The sequence below is a fragment of the Asterias amurensis genome, chromosome 12 (genome assembly GCF_032118995.1).
Source record: "Asterias amurensis chromosome 12, ASM3211899v1".
In the NCBI taxonomy this organism is placed as follows: domain Eukaryota; kingdom Metazoa; phylum Echinodermata; class Asteroidea; order Forcipulatida; family Asteriidae; genus Asterias; species Asterias amurensis.
Window position 1 is genome coordinate 14,320,015 of NC_092659.1, and position 15,900 is coordinate 14,335,914.

The 15,900-nt window shown below is 38.2% G+C and overlaps 1 protein-coding gene across 2 annotated transcripts in view; it reads left to right on the forward strand.

Annotated features, from left to right (window-relative positions):
* The window catches only part of LOC139945217 (anosmin-1-like), a 47,497-nt gene that overhangs the window by 20,869 nt on the left and 10,728 nt on the right, over window positions 1-15,900 (forward strand). For both annotated transcript variants that reach the window (XM_071942523.1, XM_071942524.1), the window contains exons 3-7: window positions 11,092-11,151; window positions 12,439-12,655; window positions 13,983-14,173; window positions 14,562-14,897; window positions 15,342-15,474. In XM_071942523.1, the coding sequence (XP_071798624.1) occupies window positions 11,092-11,151; window positions 12,439-12,655; window positions 13,983-14,173; window positions 14,562-14,897; window positions 15,342-15,474 (937 nt within the window). The remainder of the gene's footprint in view (window positions 1-11,091; window positions 11,152-12,438; window positions 12,656-13,982; window positions 14,174-14,561; window positions 14,898-15,341; window positions 15,475-15,900) is intronic.

Below are 15,900 nucleotides of genomic sequence, written 5' to 3' on the forward strand. Positions count from 1 at the left end.
TTCAGCATCTGCTAGATGGATGTGATGGGAGCAAAGTATGATAGACTTAACATATGGTATGGTACCCTACATCTATGCTTTGATGTTGATTGTTCTCGGTAGTCAGACTGGAGAATCAGACCAAGATGGCGTGTTTTGTCGTTATGAAGCAACTATTGTTGAATCTTTTGATTGCGTGCTTTATCGGATACACCTCACCGAGCAGGATTTCCTATCGCTGGCCTCAAAAGTGCAGCTAAATTGCCTGCGACTAGGCATGGCAATCGGTCAAAGTCACGCTATGTGATTAGTTTGGCACCAGCCTCATCAGCTGAAGAGTTTAAAATACCGCTGCTTGCGTGTGGCGGCAAGTGGTTTATTTTGGATACACAGCTGCCATTTATGTTCAGAGTGTTAAATAAAAAATTTCCAGCCCACAGTACTTTGACCAGAAAAAAACAACCTGAGGAATTTGAATTCATCTCCCCTCCAGCCAAATTTACCAGAATTGTTCAACTGCAAAAAGACTCATTTTTTTCACATGGGCTTACAATTACATATTTGATGAACTATTTGATAGCATTACTATTACGGTGTGTAATACATTGTTACACTTTGCAGGCTTGTTTTTACTTCAGAAAATTTTCTGTCGACTTGCCAGAATTCAAAGTCAGATAATTTTATTTATTTTTTTTACATTTCAAAAGACGACTTGTCCTAAAACAATCTAGTAAAAGAATTAAATGTTTGAAGTTTACTTTTACAGTGTTTTTGAAGGTGGAAAAGAAAAATCATAAAAGGGAACCGACATATAGCAGGCACAGATTATTGAAAAAGGGTTTAGTGAAGTGCAGTTTAAGTTTGAATGTGTCGGCGATTTGTAAACTGTTTGAATAGAGTGCATCCTTGAAATTTGAAAGCACTGTTCGTAATCCAGCTACCGCCATCATGGTGCACAGCTTAATGCCAAACAGTGCGGCTTAAATTCAGCCCTATGCTGGAAAAAAATTAAGGATTCTGTGGCCTCTCTGCCAGAAAGAAAAGATCCTGGCCTTCTGAATTTAACCCTCTGTTATTTTGTATATGTCAGTTAACAATTACCAGTCGTTGAAACTCATCTGCTTGTCAGCGACCGCAGGGGGTCTTGAAACAGGGCTATAATGATATCGCGCAGGTGCGTATGCACTTGTCCATTTATTAATCAATTTGTCACATTATTGATACGTCCAGACGTAACTCAACACTTGAGGAGGGGGCAAAGTTTAATGAAGGTAGCTATGTAGCCACTTGACTCCTGGGTCCATTTTTACAGAATTGTGCTTACCAGACTAAGGTTAACAGCCAAGCTACCATGTCACATCCATTTGTGACTGGTGCCCTGCTCTTTCCTGCACAGCAGAAATTTTTCAAAGCAATATTTTCTGTGTAAGCAAATCTGTGTAATGGGGCCCAGACGCCACGTCCCTTTTCTAGTCTTCGGCTTTCGGCTCCGTTCTCTTGTCTGAAGCCCATATGCAAATCATGCAAAAATGTCAACCGCGCTGCCAAGCCTGAGCCGAATCTGGGGCGGAAGCCGTGGTTTCAAAAAAGGGCAGATGAAAATTGGTATTTGATAACTAGAGGCAACCCAAGATCTTTCTCGGCCGAATCAGTATCAAGTCACTTAAGTTTAAAAGTCCACATATCCTGATGCTATGTTTTTCACCAGTTGAAGAACTCTTTTGCTTGGCTATTTTGCTGGTGCTTTTTAAAGTAGCTCTATGAACTCTGAACTTGGGAAAGTCACATAAAACATACTTATGTTACTTGAATAACAAAAACAAACAAACAAACAAACAAACAAACAAACAAACAAACAAACAAACAAACAAACAAACAAATGAACAAGCAAACAAACACTCAAAAGAATAATGCTTTATACGCTTTTATTTGTAACCTTCAGGTTGCTGAATTTATCCCATGTGAACTTTAACTTAATCTAAATAAAGGAGTTTAAAGTGTTCTGCAAGCTTCTCATTAGTTGGTGGAGTGTTAAAAATTTAACCTAAGATTTACATCCCCCTATCATTGCCAGTTGTATTCAACATCTACTGCCAACCAGTCATTTCAATAGCCACCAAAGTAACATTCTTTGACTTAAATCCTTAATCCTGACATTAATCTGACAGGATTATCCCTTCTCTGGATAGCTGGAACACAGCCTTTAAACCCTTCTTTTATTTGTAGCAGCAAGATTAGTGGGATTACAGTAATCACCTCATCCTCTTAATGGTTTTAATCACCTCTTCTGTTGCACCCCTAATCAACGAATTCCCCCACTTACAATTGATCTTAATTCTAGAATACTCATGGGGACTTGAGAATTCTTTTTTTTACATCAGGGTTCTTCTCCCCATGCAAGAGCTAGCGTATCGGGCAGATACGTGTGTGTGTGTACTAATTGCGTGCCGACACATGTGAATTGCGGCCTATACGCAAACAATAATATATTGTATTGTTTTTTTCTGAAAGGCACAAAGGCACTGTACACAATGGGTAATTGTCAAAGACCATAGTCTTCTCACTTGGTGTATCTCAACAAATGCATAAAATAACAAACCTGTGAAAATTTGAGCTTGGTTGGTCGTTGGAGTTGCAAGATAACTATGTAAGAAAAATCACCCTTGTCACACGAAGTTGTGTGCTTTCAGATGCTTGATTTTGAGACCTCAAATTCTAAATCTGAGGTCTCGAAATCCACTTCGTGGAAACTTACTTCTGTCTCAAAAACTACGTCATTTCAGAGGGAGCCGTTTCTCACAATGTTTTATACTATCAAGCTCTCCCCATTACTCATTACCAAGTAAGGTTTTATGCTAATCATTATTTTGAGTAGTTCCAATAGTGTCCACTGCCATTAAAACTTCACATCAAACTCACGAAAGTTATCCAGATATACAACTCTTTAGAATGCTCCAGATTGCACAGTAGAGCTTTTAAAACCAAATTCAATCCCGTTTAGAAAACATTCCAAGGCTCTTAATTTGGGACCAGAATTCCCCCAAAGTTTAGAAAAATGTCATTGCTGGAGAGAACCATGTACAGTAGGCCTTCTGCAATACACTGTAGGACCATGGTAGGACTGAATAATAATAAATAATAATAATAAGACTTGTAATGCACACATATCCACCCTGCTGGGTGTTCAAGACGCAGTAAAACCAAAAACAAAACAAAAAACAAAACACAACACAAAGAAAAACAGACACAACAAAATTAGTCATTGAAAACCTGTGACATAAGATAAGTTTTGAGAAGAGACTTGAATTTAGCGGTACAAACACAAGATCGAAGATTAAGTGGTAGAGAGTTCCAGATGCGTGGCGCGGCTGAAAAAAAAAGACCTGTCACCCCATGAGTGTCGAGACTTGGGTTCAATGAGGAGAAGCATGGAAATAATAATAATAAGATATGTGCGCATTACAAGTCTTATTATTATGTATTCATGACGTGTAAAGTGAAGACTCAATATACATTGGGAGGGGGAATTTAAAAAACATACTCATATTTTGTTTATTATTGTTGTTAACCAAAACCCTTAAAAATGACAGCAGAATGGAATTAATGAGGTTTAATACTTGTTTAATACGCAGACCAGAACCACCCACACCGTGACCCTATCAATACTAAATCTAGACAAAAGCATTGTAAGAATGGGTGAACAGTGACATTATATATAAAAACAAGTGATGACATCACAGTACTGTATCAAAACATCCGGTGGCTTTTTCAGCTATCATGGGTGTACCTTTTCACTCAAAACAAAGTTAAAAATACACGCTGTATTGATTTCACTTTACATGTCATAAATACATACAATTAAATTTTGTACTTTTTAAAGTTTTTTCTTCCAGGCCTGTAATTACACAGAGGCAGTGGCCTGCGATCCCCCTGGTGGTTGCCTTGGTGCCCCTTCAAAAGTGTCCCATAGACTTTCAGATTTTACTATGGAAGTGCCCTTGGCAAAATGAAAATGGCCTTGCCCTCTCAAAGATTCTATTCCAGGACTGTTCTTTCCCTAAATGTTTGTTGGGTCTTAGACAAACCAATGATAAGTTTATTTGAGAAATCCTTGAACAAAATTGATCAATTCTAACTTGGATGTAAAATAAAAAGTTATAAAGCTACCATGAATATATTAGAATTAAGATCAATTGCTGTGCGGAATTTATTGCTATAGTAAAGATAAAGGACAAAATTAGCATTTTGTTATTTATTTGGAGAAAATAAAATGGACAAGTTTCAATCAGTGCACTGTACTAATCAAACAAAACTCATACCAGTACCAACCAATCCTCCAGAGAGATATTTCCATCTGAATTACTGTCAATGTACCACAATGGCTTATTACCATTGTCGTACTCACAATCAAAATAATCTCAATATGAATAATGGGCAAAATATTTAACAAAGCATTTATAACAGAACAATATTTAGATTCAATTATTGGGAGTGTGAAAAGTTATCTAAACCATATTACTGTGGCGGAACTCCTTTCTCAAAATAGTTTATACTATCGACAGCTGCAGTGCTTCTCAACAGTAGTTAGTTGTTATGGTTGTGAAATTTTGCACCCATAACAATATTCGTAAGAATTCCTGACACAGCAAAATTCTTTTGGCTTTATCCCATTCTTTTTTTGATCATGTGAATTCACCAAGAGGCAGGAGAAACAACACCAAAGGCGTATTGAAACTTGAAAATGACACCAAGATGTTTATACTGCTCAAATTGTTTTCAATTTGAGAGTGTTTATTGACAGTGGAATGCCCCAAATAATTAGAGCAGTGGGGAACTGCCAGGTTTCAGAATCCAACAGTGGACACAGTTGCTGTCTGTGTTATACATTTGTACATGTATGTAATTTATTGTGACTGATGGCGTGTTCAAACCGAACAAAAACCAAGCACAAGAGGGATTTAGGGATCCCTAAGTCTTGGGGATTAAGCCCCTGAATTTCCCCCCCGAAAAAAAGCTGCTATGAAAGGGGTAGATAGCTGAGGTTCTCTGGCCCCTTTGTGGTGCACTTTTCTGGGTAGTAAGTCTTACCCAATGCCTATTTTGGAGGTTGAAAAAACGGGCGATAACTGTGTGCTTGACTCTGTTGGGTGGGATGCTAAACCGCTGCACCCAGGGTTACTCTTCAGTCCTCTCTCCCATTGAGAACCCAACAAGTGGATTAGTTCTGGCCACTTGAATTCAACGTTATGTTTCTTGTGCCTTTGGCTTGATTTGACCTTCCTGTAGTGTGTAGAATTTGTAGCTGTTCTCTTTGTGAGTGCTGGGTTTTGATGCTGTCTAGCTTTGACATGAAAGAGACTCCTTTTGTTGACTGTGTCAAAATGATCCATAAGTTTTTACCCAAGTATTTTTATCGTTGAGTATTTCAAAAAAGGCTTATTGTTATGCAGTGCTCCGGGTTTCGAGCCCATAACTCAAGATGATCAATCGTTTTTAAGGCATTTAAAGAAATCCTTTCATTTTCCTCGAATCAATTGAACAATAATGTTTTATAAGGCACTTTTGGTTTTATAAAAATGCCAAAGTCAAGTTTTTAACCTGTCCAGTATAGTTTCATATTTGGTGATATCATTTGTAATGAAAATGGGACCTAAACACAAAATCTTCATTTAAACTTTATTTAAGAAAGCTTCACAACTAAGCGTGGCCAGTGTTGAAAGAGATAAAGCCCAGGACAAACCTCTATTAAATAGTTAAGACTGAATACACATCAACTAGTCTGGCCTTCTTGGAACAAGTTATCTACTTGTTTTAAACCCTTTTTTCCTATAAAGCCTCTTTTCCCCATTGACGTCAGAATTCTTTAAATATCTAACACCCCCAAACCTACTGGCTTAAACCGTACCTTATCTGAGCAGAGAAACAAGGCGGATTTATCTTCTTGGCTGCCATCTTTTTCCCAAACAACGGGCTCCTCGATCCCTTTGGAAAGAATAGGATTCACGATGAATGAGAAGCAGTGAGAGAAACCCGGGGTTGGATTTGGAATTAAGAGGAGCTTATAATACGGTTGGCAAATAGCCCAGAGCGTACAAGGCCTGCAATACACTTTGGGAGATGCTCACAGGTGCAAGAAGGGTGCTGATCGTGATGGGAAAAAAAAGGGGGGGACCTCGCTGAGACCCGGATCGAAGGGTGGGAGGAGGCTTAAATATTGAGGGATAAACAGAGATTTATTGTTTCAAGATGCTGGCTGCGAATGATATAACAACAAATGCCGATTGACTGGGAGTTTCATTATTTGAAAGGGCAAGGTGATTTCCATTTTACAAAGGGCACTTCCATTTTCTGTGGAAACTTTTTATAGGGGCACCAAGTCTAAGACCAGGGCAGTAGAGGCAATGGCTTCCAGGCCTGTAATTCCAGGCCTGATTGAAACCTGATTGACATTCTTTAAAAAAAGGGTTTATTAATATAATTGTCTGAGACAAAATTCACTTGTTCTTATTGATGCAGGGTAAACAAATACTTTTTTATTTTATATTAATTGTTTGCCCTGAGATGTACCATGCTAATTATTTTCAGTGTCAATTTAAAAAGAATTTTTTTGTTTTTCCTTTTTTTTCTGTCAGAAATAAAAATGTTACTGTTTCTGTGTATACATACTTAAAAACCTTTCAACATTTCCATAAGTGCTTTGGTGGTTTAAAGGGGGACAAAAAAGAAAAGAAAAGAAAAGAAAAAAGATAAACTCACATGTCCAAAAACCTCTTAGCTTTTTCTAAGAATCAAGTACTCTAGAGTAGAAAATTGAACAAAACAGGAGCGGGGGAACCTAAACCTGCTCAATTTATTTGTAGCTGCTCTCCAAGGGCACTTAGATTGCTGCCAAGGATTTTATGGGCGGTGTGCGCTGGCTTTACCAAACACACCGCTTCATTGCCTGTCAGCTATGCCCGCTCCTTTCATTCCTTGCCAGCAGTGTCCGCTCGGCTTGAAACTATCTGACACAATAACCAATAAAGCGGAGAATAGAAAGACAAGTGGAACGGAAGCTCAGGGTATTGTCATGGAAAACAGGATTTTTTTTTTCCTCCCTGCTTCGGAGAGGGGTTTCCATATAGAATAATCAGTGTGGATTGATTGAGTGTGGATTTTAAAAAATTTATTACCGAGTCAAGTTTGCAAGCCGTTTGTCAAGCTGGCCAGCCGTTTGTCAAGTAGGCCAGCTGTCTGTAGCCATGATACGACGGTACCACTTGGATTATATGCACAAACCAAGTTTTCCTACCCACCAGTTACTAGTTTGGGTGATAGATGAAGACTTTGTATTTAAACATTAAACCAGTCGAACAAAATTGATAAAAGTTTGTTATCCTTCAATATTTTAAAAGTGAAAAACTTGTGCGGGATACATTGTGTTTTTATATATTAAAGGAACACGTTGCCTTGGATCGGTCGAGTTGGTCTTTGAAAAGCGTTTGTAACCGTTTTTTATAAAATGCATATGGGTAGAAAGATGTTGTAAAAGTAGAATACAATGATCCACACAAACATGCCTCGAAATTGCGTGGTTTTCCGTTTACCTCGTCGACTAACACGTCGGCCATTTATGGGGGTCAAAATTTTGACTCCCATAAATGGCCGACCGTGTTAGTTCGCACAGTAGAAGGAAAACCACGCAATTTCGAGGCAAACTTGTGTGGATCATTGTATTCTACTTTTACAACATCTTTCTACCCATATGCATTTTATAAAAAACGGTTACAAACGCTTTTGTTTTGACCAACTCGTCCGATCCAAGGCAACGTGTTCCTTTAACACTCACTATTATATATGCCTACACGGCATGATGATGTCATCATGTTGTTTTGACTTTTTTTTCCGCAATTTTGATCATTTATTACAAATTCTCAGAACAAAGCAAGGTGCAATATTTGTTTTTTTACACCAGGCTTTTACTTCCGGAAACCGAACACCTAGAGTTTGTTCACAAACTCTCAATGTCTTTTTTCCCCTGTTTTTTTTTTTTTTCTTTTTAAAGATAACATCATATACAAGCAGTTCTATTAAAAATTGTGATGAAATTAAATTGTGTTTCATAGCTAGAGGGTGCATAAATACTTTTTCTTTGGGGGGGGGGGGTGGTAAAGGTTGCAAGTTTTGCAAAATTGTGTTTTGTTGAATTGATTTGTGGGAGAAGTAGCGCTTGAATGTGTAAATGTATACTATAAGCCTGTACACCAGAAGTTCAAAGGCCACTCTATGCAAGCAGTCTATTAAAAAGCGAAGAAATGAACAGCAGAAACCTGTTGCAACAAAGAGCAAAATCACCCCCACTTTATAATGGCATTGTTACTGTTGGTTTGTGCTGAAAAGAACAAGAAAATTCCTGAGGTCAGAGTTTAGTGACTGCTAAAGGGACAATACCACTACAGTTAATGGTTTCAGAACACGGAATGGCTATCTGAGCCAGAGACATGAGTAATTCAACACGATGACGTTCAGTCTAATTAGGAAGTGGGATAGATCAAACTTAAGCAGATTGTCTATTTTTGACTGTTATAAGAATGGTGTTTGGAAATAAAAATCTTAAGTGTGCTTGGATGGGAGGATGAACAGGGGCGTTTTTTCCTAATTGGTTGTACCTGAGAGGGATTTGGTCCATTGGAAACAGTCTTCATGATGTGTCAGAGTCCAAACCGCTTGATTACATTTTGTCAAAAGAATATTTTGTTCCGCTGCATAAAGATTTCTTGTCCGGGTATGTGGGGGTGTAGCACCCCCCACTGAAACAAAATAACAGGCGACGTAGGAGTTGCACGCAGGGAGAGCTTTTGGATGTTGTAGTTGTGCGGACTTGCAGATTTGTCAGCTATTATAGTCCCTTTCGAAAACACAGTTCCCCATATGCACAAGCTACTGCATTGGGTCGGCTCATGTGAATTGCATGATCCAAATACGCCAACAAAACAAAATAATTTATTTTATTAGTTTTTCTGGGGGAGGGTGTTGACTTCAGATCAAATTGTTTTAAATTGTAATGAAACCCAACTATTATAACCATTTAGAATGCCCCAGCATACACAGTATGGCTTTTCAAACCAAGGATATAAAAAAAACAGAGTAACATATATTGCAAGGGTATTATTTCAATCCATCGTGTTTAGGCTTAACTTCAAACATTTGGGTCGAGAATGCCCCGCAGTTTTGAAAAATCCTGGAGAGAAATCCTGACACTAGATGTATCCCTATTTTCTTAATATCAAATTTTCTCGGTAAAATTTACTTTACAGAGAAAATTTCTATTCAAATTCTAGTTAACTTCGACGGATATGAATTTTGACAGCGGTCTAACTTTTTAGGATTGATAATATTGACTAGTTATCTGCCGTGCTGTGCAGAAATGTTCAGGGAAGAATAAGCAAGCAGTACTCATTGTTGGTAATATGATTCCGCTCAGCAAGATTCCTTTGTGCTTAGCTTCCTTTGAAATTGGCCAAAGTCTGATCTTATCATTTTAACTTCACTTACTCAAATATAAAAAAGTAATATCAAGAAACTTCACTTGAACAATTGTTTAATCTTTTTCCTGTGTTCTTAATGAAGAAAATAATATCCTCTTCCTATACGACCAACTGATAGACTTGACAGAGTAGATGAGCCACAGTGCGATCAAAGTTTGATTAAAGTCGTTACGTATTAAGAACCTACGTGTCTTTCTTGAGAAGAAACTAAATCCCAGAACAAAGGATGACTGAGGATAGGTGATTGACAATGTATCACCCTCTCTATCAAGATCCCCTGTTGGTGGGTTGCTTTCTTTCGTGGCCCTGATGGCAGGCGATACTTGTACAATGCAGGGGATGGATCGTGCCCGTTGCACCATGTAATCAGTCTGTCCAGAGAGAAGAAGCTCCCTTTTGCCAATCATCGAGGGGGATAACACATCCTTTAGTCGTCCGTCTATGAGGCATGCGTGGGCCTTTACCCGGGCCACTATTATACCAAGTTGCCAGCGTTTCAAACAATCGCCACACAGAGTAGCCCCTTTAGTCCGACTGACATCCGTCTTTGTCCTTTGCCTAGTCAGGTGTTCATGGAACATTGCTGTTTTCTCTTTGCATATCTGGAAGTGATCTCACGGGTTCAACATCCTCATGAGAAACTATATTCAAAAAACAGTAAACAAGTTAAGTAAACCGTAAGCTTTGCTCCACAGAGACGCTAAGCTGAAACAAGTGCGTAGCCAGTTTATCAAAAAGCAAGAAATGAGATAGTCACAAACAATATATATACAATGATTTATTATTTTTGCTGGTTGTCCTTTTTTACTGAGCTAAATAAACAATTCACTGATGTTTTTTTTTTGTAAGTTTTAAATATTTTTCAAATGAAAAATCTGTCTTGCTGAAATGGTTCCTCAAAGGACAATGAAAAATGATTTGCTGTCAATTATTGTTTGGTTAAAATAATATCAAGAGCTTTGTTAATCCCTGGTTATTTTGGGGGCTGCTTGAAGGGGATTTCATTGAGACATTTTATGGTATCCTTTTATTTGGGAATTTGCATCATGGTCGATTCAGTCTTGCCATAGTGTCAAACATCTTTGTGTTTGATCTGGACTTGTAAAGACCGGCTCCTGCTATCTTGGTCATAGCCCCTGTCTTCAATAGCAATCAGGATATGTCACTTTTAAAGGGGTCCAGACTATACTCCCTTGCTAGATTTGCAATACAACAAAGCATTTTTGTTGGGCTGCATTTTTGGAAAAGTTGTTTTGATATGAAATATTCTTTCATGAAATGCTTTACTTTTAGAGAAAACAGTAAAACAATATCAATTTTCGATATCGAGAATTTTGGGAATTAAGCACATGTCATGACACGGCGAAACACGCGGATACAAGGGTGGGTTTTCTCGTTATTTTCTCCCGACTCTGATGACCGATTGAGCTTAAATTTCCACAGGTTTGTTATTTTATATACATGTAGAAGTTGTGATACACAAAGTGTGGGCCTTGGACAATACTGTTTACTGAAAGGGTCCAATGGCTTTAAAGAACTGACATTTCTAATACCATTCCTTTTTTCTCCCCCATTCTTTCTGCAGTGTGTTATTCCTTGTTCGTCTGAGTATAAAACATCATCATTATGCAAATCAAAATGTGTGGTGAGTCAATATTGTTATGGTTACTACTTATTTTTAATTTTTAAAATCTGCATATTTCTGGAGCAGTTATTTGTATTGGTTTTTATGCATTTTGATCAATGGATTTTGCCTGTGCCAGCAATGTGCTTTACAATAACCTATCTTTTGAGCGCCTTGATTTGGTAGACACGTGCGCTTTATAAGACTTTGATATTAATTATTATTATTATTTCCCCCTGGAGTGGCCAGTGAAATGAGCTAGGTTGTTAAATATTTAAATTGATGGTTGAAGCAAAATTTAAGCGGCCTGCAAATTGACAAGTATTGAGGCACTAACACATTTGCGTGATAATTCCATCTACATCCAAATTGAGTGTTCCTGTGATGTAAATGTCATGGGAAAAAAGCTCATAAATGACACAAAGTAAGCGTTCATTTATTATTTCCTTTTTGGCAAATGTTCTTGGCGAGGTGGTTATGTTGGCAAAGAAATGAAAAAAGTGGCCCAGAGCTGCCAACTCTCTGATTTTGCAGACAGTTCCCTGAAAATGATACAATCTTTCTATGTTCTAATGAACAAACTTGGAAATTGTCTTGATCAAGTTGTTCGTAATTCGAAATGTCTCCCTAGTTTGTGTTTAAAATCTCCCCGATTGCAAGACGTGAGTAATGACAGCTCTGGAAGTCAAAGAAATAATAATAATAATAATAATAATAATATTATCGAAGTCTTATATTGCGCACGTATCTACCCAACAAGGTACTCAACAAGGCGCTGAGTTAAAGAGGTAGGCTGCCTCCTGTTTGAAAATGCACCAAAAATTCTGGCCAAAATAAATTCGTCGTCATCTTCTCTAGCGAAACAAATTTTGACAGCTGAGTTTGTTTCAAAATAAAAAATAAAAAGTTGGAATACTTTTATCAGGCAAATTGTTTGTTCATGTCTCTGGTTATGTGCGATAATGTTTAGTCCTGACAATAACTCATGCTGTATCTTTTAACTAGGTATAATTAATCAATGGAAATTTGCTTTGTTCAGTATCTCATTTGAAGGTTTAAAACTTTCCTAACTGTCTGAAAATGTACACCAACATTTAAATCAATTTTTGTAACCATCGATTTTGCAAAACCTTTTAGTTAAATGCAGAATAAAAAGGAAAGTATTTATAAGCTTAATGCAAAACCCTTTCCGAATGTTTTGCTTCAAATTTGTGTTTCCTTTTTTTATGAAAATGATACTGTAAACTATAACTGTAAAAAAAAATTCTAACTTTGAAATGTTAATACTTTTTTTCTCCTTCTCAACAGTTGTCGTCTGACATTTCATGGTGCCACAGCTCTTGCGAGTATTTGAAATTAAGTCACAACCAAAAAACTGGCACTTGCCCGCCGCTAGATACAATACAAGGATTCGGTAAAGCCTGCGCCGAGACGTGTTCTAATGACTCGCAATGTAACCGGAAGGAGAAATGTTGCTACAATGGTTGTGGGTATACATGCCAAGAACCAATTGTGAACAGATCGGGTAAGACGTCAACCTCCCCAAGCCCCCCCCCCCCCTGTTAAACCAATCTCAGGTTTGGAATTTCATCTCTGAGAGTTTCAAGATAAGATGATTTTCATTTTGCAAGGAGCATTTCCATTTGAAAGTCTATTGGGAAAATTTGGAAGGAAGGCCAAGACCAGGGTCCAATTTCATAAAGCCTGTAAGCACAAAAACTTGCTTAGCATGAAATTTCTTTCTTAACAAAAAACAGGATTACCGACCAAATATGGCAGTAACAAGCAATGTGCACCTAATTAAAATTTGGTCTGTAATCTTGTTTTTATCAAGGAAGAAATTTCATGCTTAGCAAATTTTTGTGCTTATAGGCTTCATGCAGTTGGGCCCAGGGGAACCTCAAGGGAAAAATCCCAGGCCTGCAATCACCCCCCCCTCCCTTCCATGAAAAAGTTGTTTGCTTTGACACTTTTGTAAACCAACCCAACTGAGACGAATGTAACACTGTGCCATACTTATCAGTTGGTTTTACAGATAAATGATTTAAAAGATAACTAGTTCAAATAGAAGCAGGGATTCGTCAACAAATTAGTTTGCTGATGTAATATAACTCCAGGGTATGCTTTGTTCAGGCTGATAAAAGATTATCCCCAGGGCCCAATTTCATGGAGCTGCTAAGCACACAAATTTGCTTAGCATAAAATTTCTTTCTTGGTAAAAACAGGTTTACCAACCAAATGTCGTTTCTTGCATATATATTGCTTGTTACTGGTGTTCAGCTGTTGTTTGGTTATCCTGAAAATCACATTTTTAATATAATAATAATAATAACTTTCGATTTATATAGCGCCTAATAATTAACACTTAATTCTCTTAGCGCTTTACAAAGAAGGTTGGTAATCCTGTTTTTATCAAGGAAGGAATGTCATGCTAAGCAAATTTTTGTCCTTAGCAGCGCTATGAAATTGGGCCCAGGAGTGTGTCAGAACCCTTGTGGAATGGGACGCAAATTTTGCTGGTTTTTTTTGTACAAAGTGTAGATTGATTTGAAATTGGTTCTACTGCTTGGTTTTCATTGCCGTTTAATAAACTTAAATTCAGCTTTGAAGCCCCTCTAAATTCTTTCTGTGAAATCTTCTGCATTTAGAACAAAAAATCATATTGTCTGAAAATGCTTATCTTTTATTAAATAAATTGTTTTTGCATGAAGCCAGGCTCATACTTCCTGCGAATGCGAAGCGAATGTTGACGTCACAAATTCGCAACAGGAAGTATGAACCGGGCTTCATGATGAATTGTGCATCGGCAAAGTTTTAAAAATGCGAATGTTTGTTATTCATCACCTTTACAGAGCTTCCTCCAAAGACAAGGAATATCCCAACAGTAACAGAAAACCTTGAGGATTCCTCTATCACATTGGAATGGCAGCTTAGAGGTAGTCAGGATACGAGTGGCGTCATACTCTATGTAGTACAGGGTAGAAATAACTCTGGGCGCCATCCCAGTACGCGGAACATGGATGTTTGGACCGACCTTGCAATAGTAAGTGGACCTCTCCAATCTGTTCTGATTAAACAAAAAAAGCTTCCCGTTAAATCTGTGTTACTTTCTTTTACGCTTATTTCACACTTGCTAATTGTTTTTTTAAGAAAATGATTCCTGCAAACAGTAAAGAGGGAGGGGGGGACCCTCTGACTGTACTCTTTTGGCAACAGCTCCCATTGGTTTTGTGTATGCTCTCCAACTGGGAGCCCTTTGCCCACACGGGATCCCTAAGGTAGTCTTTTGTTATAGGTCCCGGTTTTTAATGTTTACACCTATCCAATCCCACCCCCTACTAATTGGTCCTAGGTAAAATATGATTTTCCAAATAATCTGATTGGTTTTTAGTGCTCATTGGTGTTTTCTTTTTTCTTCTCTCCATTCACAGACGGAAAACAGGAGTTACGAGGTGGACGTGACTCTCGGGAAGTATTACACTTTCCAGATTGCTTCTGTTAATGAAAACGGCTCCATGGGATTCTGTCAACCATCGACACCCTTCAGGTTATCAAGAGATCCTCAGTCGCCCAGTGCACCTATTAACCTCAGAGAGGGCCAGTCCACTGCTACCTTCGACCACAAGATTGACGTCAAGATTCTATGGGACCCTCCCAAGAGCAGCGATTTGCAAATCACTAGGTACAGGGTTTTCTTTGTGGAATGGCCGTCCAGTGTGATGCATTATCTCTTTGAGGTCACAGAGTATAGCATTAATGTTCCTGGGGTGAGTACAGACTGAATTAGGGTCGAGTGGGATGAAGATGGGTGGGTAGAGGGGTATTGGCTGAAAAGGGCAGGCAGGTGTAGGGGTGAAAATGTACTGAGATTTTGATACTTTGGCTGAAGGAAGGGTGGGGATGTTCCTCCCTGGGCAAATGGATGGATGAGTGTAGTGGGTTGGTGGAATTCAAGACCTCAGCTGAGTTCTCGAAATTAAGCATCTGAAAGCACACAACTTCGTGTGACAAAGGTGTTTTTTCTTCCATATTTCTCTCTCAACTTCGACGACCAATTTTCTCAGTTTTTTTGTTATGCATATGTTGAGATACACCAAGTGAGAAGACTGGTCTTTGACAATTACTTAAGGTGTCCAGTGCCTTTAATTCAGCTGATGTGCTTGCCATGAGACGGATAACGTTTAATTTTACATTTTTTTCTCTCTCTGCAGAGTCAGCACAGCGTTACGATACCGAATCTTCGCCCTGATATGCGATACAAGATCCAAGTTCAGGCAATATCCCTGTGGGGTGATGCAAGAATGCGAAGTGAAAGGACGGAAATCTTAATCCGTACGATAGGAGGTAAGCATATTCTTGCTTGCCAAACCTTAATTCATATTCATTCATATAACATTTATTTCGATATCACAGACAGACGAAAATACAGAAAATGCATGCAGGAAATAGACAGTTATTTAATTTAACTAAACTAACAAAGGAGGCATACAAAATGGCTGTATAATAAACAAGAACTTAAAGATGAAGTGATACTGGGGCAAATCCCGAAAAGCGGAGCTTGAGGAGGGATGCCTTAAAGGACAGATAAACAGACAAACGGACAACATAAATACAAACATGAGCAAAATTATAATGAAAAAAGGATTGTGTAGAGCAGGGGGTGGTAAAAAGAGTGGAAAGAACAAGAGGAAAATATTTAGGTGAATATAGTGAAAATAATATACATACTATATTTCGTTCTGACAACCTATGTAGTGCCGTTAGTCACGT